Raw genomic sequence first — 5096 nt, 5'->3', positions numbered from 1 at the left:
CTGTGTGAAGACCATGTGTGGGCCGTGTAAGGACTGTGTGAGGGGTGTGTGTGTGGACTGTGTAAGGGCTGTGTGAGGTTTTTATGAAAGCTGTATGTGGAATGTGTGAGGGCTATGTGTGGACTGTGTGTGGGCTGTGTGAGGTTTATGTGTGGATTGTGTATAGGCTGTGAGGGTTTTTTGTGGACTGTGTGAGGGTTGCGTGACGGTTAGATGTGGACTATGTGAGAACTCTGTGAGAGCTGTGTGTAGACTGTAATGGATGTGTGAGGGTTGTGTGTGGACTGTGTCTGGACTGTGTAATGGAGGTGTGAGGGTTGTGTGAAAGTTCTGTGAGAGTGGTGTGAGGACTATGTGAGGGCTGATGGAGTTCATATACCCCTCTTCATCTTTTTGTCTGTGTTCTCTATGAATATTTGTATTCTGAATGTCTCTGTCTTCTGCACCTTGTGCTTCTGTAAAAGCAGGTACCATGGTCAGGAGGTGAGTGTGGATGCTCTATGTCCAGGTTGTGTGTGGACTATGTGACGGCCGTGTGAACAACATTGTGTGTGGACTGTGTGAAGGTCGTATGTCATGTGATTGTTGTGAGAAGGCTGTGTAATGACTATATGATATTTGTGTGATGTTTGGGTGAAGGTCGTGTGGTGATTGTGTGATGTGAGTGTAATGGTTTGGTGAAGGTCATGTAAGACTTAGAAAGCTGGGCACCTGTAAGATATTATTGTTAACTTCTACCTAACACAGCCAGCAAGTGTAAAATAGCATATTCTAGGTTCCTCAGCCTTCATTCTCCTTAGCTTTCCCAAATTCTCACATAGCTCTCACATAACCCTCATACAACCATCACAAAACACACAACCGTCACACAGTCCTCTTGCAGGACATAATATATCTACTGTCATTTTCTGCTTATGTTCAGTTTACTCTACACCTGCTGGAAACAAATTAGTGATAAATGATAATATACACTTTAAGGCTGATATGAATAACCATAAAGGGATTTTATCCCTCAGGCTGCATATTACAGGGAAGTGAATCTAATATGTTCTGATGGCATTTCAAATTTTTCATGCTATAAGCACTGACATTTCCACACAGAATCATATTTATCTGGTGAATCCCTCATGCTGAAAAAACACTGCAGTGGGGAAGTTACAAAATGTAATGGTTGCCTAGGCTGTAACTGGCTTAAAGGTACAAAACAATTTTTTAAAGACATGTTCACATACACATATATTTGGATCTTGGATGTGATATGACACAGGCCTTCCTCCATACAGCACTCTAAATCCTCTACCAGCATGCCCACACCTCCCTCATCCACTAGAGACTTGTATCCAACATTCTCAGGAGAAGGAAAAAATAAATAAATTATTAAATGCTCTCTCTCTGTGCCCACCTATTCAGACACAAAGGCATGAAAAGAGCCACCAGTCTACATGTCTTTCTTTGGACAAACTAAAATGTCAGCCCCTTTGCCTTGCCAGGATGTGATTAGTTCCACCTTTCCTATTAGTGCCAGCTAATTTTGTGTGAGGCACACGCCCATGTTTCATTTATCAGCACTCCCGATTGCCTGACTCCTCATGCTTGCGTAGGCTGATAGATGGGAATGGGTCCCGGGGCGAAGATATCCACCCATAGTGCTTTCTCCACAGGCAAACGGCAGACGTCCATTTCAGAAGAGCTGCATGGCAAGGCAACATATTTGAATGCAATTACCGACTCGAACCAACGTACCTTTATATTGCTGGATGATACAACTGGAAGTTGAGAGGGGACTGGTGTGGTATCTCTTGACTCAAAAGGCCCCAGTGACCTTTAAAGGAGAAATTAAAATGGTATTCCAGCTTTGGCTGGGTCCTTGTTTCTCATTTGTGTTTTCATAATAAAGCATATGTGCTCTTCAAATAAAGCACCCTTATCATCCTCCCACCCTACCATAACTATTCCAACTAAATATCCAAACAACTAATTCAATTATGACCAAACTCATTATAACAGTGTCTTAATAATGGAGCTATAATTAGCTTTTATGCACAGTAGGATCATTTCATGATAAGTAGGTTTATGGTCTCATTCTCTGACTGACCCACCTTGTTCTTTGCCTTCTTCCTGCAGGCAGTCGACTGCTCTGTTTGGTGCTGTGTCTTCAGTTAGTGCGGGTGGTGAGCAGCTGCCCAGCGAAATGCGTGTGCTACAGCGAGCCAAGGCCGACGGTGGCCTGCCAGCAGCAGGGCCTGCTCTCCATTCCCACCGAGATCCCCGTTCGCAGCCAGCGGATTTTCCTGCAGAGCAACAAACTGACTGTGGTGCGTTCCACCAGCTTCAGCTCTGTGCACAACCTCACCGTGCTTTGGATGTATTCCAACAACATCAGCCACATCGAGGCCGGGGCCTTCTATGGCCTGGAGAGACTGGAGGAGCTGGACATCGGCGACAACAGCAATCTTCGGATCATCAGCCCTTCGGCGTTCCGGGGCCTGACCAGACTGCACACTTTGCACCTGCACAGGTGCGGCCTCTCTGAGCTTCCCACTGGGGTGTTCCGTGGCCTCTTCTCACTTCAGTATCTCTACTTACAAGACAATAACCTCCTAGCCCTGCACGATGACACTTTTGTGGATCTGGCCAACCTCACCTACCTGTTCCTGCACAACAATAAGATCAAGGTGGTGACGGACCACATGCTGCGGGGGCTGACCAACCTGGACCGCCTGCTCCTGCATCAGAACCGCGTCGTTCATGTGCAACAGCATGCCTTCAGTGACCTCGGCAAGCTCACTACCTTGTTCCTCTTTTACAACAACCTCACCATGCTGAGCGCGGAGGCCATGGATCCACTGTTGTCGCTCCAGTACCTGCGGCTCAATGGGAACCAGTGGATTTGCGACTGCCGAGCCCGGCCGCTGTGGGACTGGTTCAAACGCTTCAAAGGCTCCAGTTCTGAGCTGGAGTGTCACCTTCCCATGGCCCTCACAGGGAAGGACCTGAAACGACTTAAAAGCAACGACCTGGAAGGATGTGTCGACACTAAGACTCGCTCCGGAAAGTTCCACTCCCTCGATGATCCCTTAGGAGAGAGCATTCCAAGGTGCTGTCTTTCAGATAATGACAAATCCTCCATCATCTCCAGCAAGTCTCTCCCGGACCCCTCATCTTACAACAGCCGCCAGATCACAAACAACCCACAAAAAGAGAAGGAGAACATATCCAGGACAAAGGTCCGGGAGGTGGAACGGATAAAGAATGATACCCGCAGCAAGCAAGGAGTAAGTCTCAATGATGGGCCATTGGGAACCCTTTCCAACAACCTCGATCAGTCCATGAACAAACTCAACCCTGAACTGTTAGATGACCTGGAACCTTCTACAGCACCATCCAAAAAGAAAAAAAAGTGCTCCAAAAAGCCCAAATCAGATCAGTCGTGTTTGAAGGGCCATGGATCTACATTTAGAGCACTGGGCCTTCTCTTTTTCCTCATGTTCTGGTTGTCCTTAATCATGTCTTAATTTAAACAGGACCAAATTCTTGGATCATTTTTGCTCTTGACAATGGCACACACAAAAAACAGTAACCCACAAAGGCAGGCAAAGACTGTAAAAAGGGGAGTTGAAGGGAGTGAAGCTGAGAATAAACGATAAAATATGAAGCTAAAGACACACTTAAAGAAATGGATGCCTTTACAGAACCCATATGATCTAATGTATATAAGAACTCAGTGCCCAAATGTTTGTTCTATGTACTTTTAAATGTGCTGTGTTTAAGCAACACTGCAGAGAGAGTCCTCCTCCCCTTTACCTGCAAAAGCTTACACTGATCAGAACGTGACTACTGTAGACAACCCACTGAAAAAAAAAGTAAGAAAATAAAAAACAAAGTGATAAACCACGACCAAATCAGAGAGCCAGAAGCACAGTGAATGTTGCAGGTATGAGCTGAAGATGTGACTTATGTTCCAAATAGTTTTTTCTTCACAGATTGATACTGTTATGTTTTTTTATGATTATAAGTATTTCAGTAAAGACAACTGTTTGATTTTCCCCAAAACATGCAGATTTCTGTTTGCGTCACATGATTTATACAGGTGGCATCTGTTGAAGGAATGCTGTCTAATTGTTCACTGAGATTGCGATGGAATTATAGATATGCATTTTATTTTACTGGTGTACAAGCATAAATATATTACAAATAAAATATCTCATTTTGTATAGCTGGTTATTATGCACTATGTCATTACACCCTTAAATGATTGGTTTTAAATGATTGGTTATTGGGATCATGTGTAGCTGAATAATAACACTGGGCAACAAATGTTTTGCTTCACAAATTAAAATAAGTAAAATAAGTTTAACTTGTCATACTTTTCACACTGAATTTGAATCTGTTTTTAGAATTATTCTGTAACATGGTTTTTTGTGTCATGTATGGAATTTTTCTATAACACAATTTTATGATAATTATTTATCACATTCATGAAAAGGCTGTTATTACACTTAAAATATGTACAAATGTACTTCTAAAATGTACAGCGTATGATTTTTGCCTATATTGGGTCTCAGAAACATCCATCTTCAATGTCCACATAGAGGGACTCCACTTTCCTTGGTATTGCTTTTCCATACTGTTTATAATGAACAATATGGGAACAAAAAAGAAACCGGGTGAAAAGAAACCGGGTGACGGACAAATTCTAGAAACATATTTGGATTCAGTGTGCAGAAATACATAAGAAATGGGTATTTTTACAGAACTCAAAATTACTGTTGACCAGTGTAAGAGTTTACAGATTCATTACAGGAGCTGAGTGAACAAGATATATTTACCAGAACCAGAATACCACAGTGTTTAATCATCAACTCTCAGGTGAAACAAAAACTTACTCTACTTACTCCAATGATGAGAGGGAAGGTAGACTGTTCCCTTGATGGGCTTCATTAGAAGGTTGGCTTTGTAAAAGTAGGTCTGTAAGCAGACCTATATATCACATTCGAGTCATTGTTTACAAGCATATATCCATGGGGACAGTTGCCCATTGGAATTCATCAAATATGTTGTACCCACAGAGATTTTTTTTCTAACACACAGTTCCT

At 42.9% G+C, this 5096-nt stretch overlaps 1 protein-coding gene across 5 annotated transcripts in view; it reads left to right on the top strand.

Annotated features, from left to right (window-relative positions):
• rtn4r (reticulon 4 receptor) overlaps positions 1 to 4216 on the top strand; it is a 49807-nt gene extending 45591 nt beyond the window's left edge. For 4 of the 5 annotated variants that reach the window (XM_081715168.1, XM_027010601.3, XM_081715166.1 and 1 more), the window contains exon 2: positions 2125 to 4216. In XM_081715168.1, coding sequence (XP_081571294.1) covers positions 2364 to 3515 — 1152 coding nt within the window. In that variant the 5' untranslated portion in view covers positions 2125 to 2363 and the 3' untranslated portion in view covers positions 3516 to 4216. Of the gene's footprint in view, positions 1 to 1661; positions 1845 to 2124 lie in introns of all 5 variants that reach the window. The other variant, XM_081715167.1, reaches the window with a different exon arrangement.
• The last annotated feature ends 880 nt before the right edge of the window (positions 4217 to 5096 follow it).

This window comes from Electrophorus electricus, chromosome 5, assembly GCF_041902795.1.
Source record: "Electrophorus electricus isolate QZ-2024a chromosome 5, ASM4190279v1, whole genome shotgun sequence".
Taxonomy (NCBI): Eukaryota; Metazoa; Chordata; class Actinopteri; order Gymnotiformes; family Gymnotidae; genus Electrophorus; species Electrophorus electricus.
The sequence above is the reverse complement of the archived record's forward strand: the minus strand, read 5'-3'. Positions and strand labels throughout refer to the sequence as shown.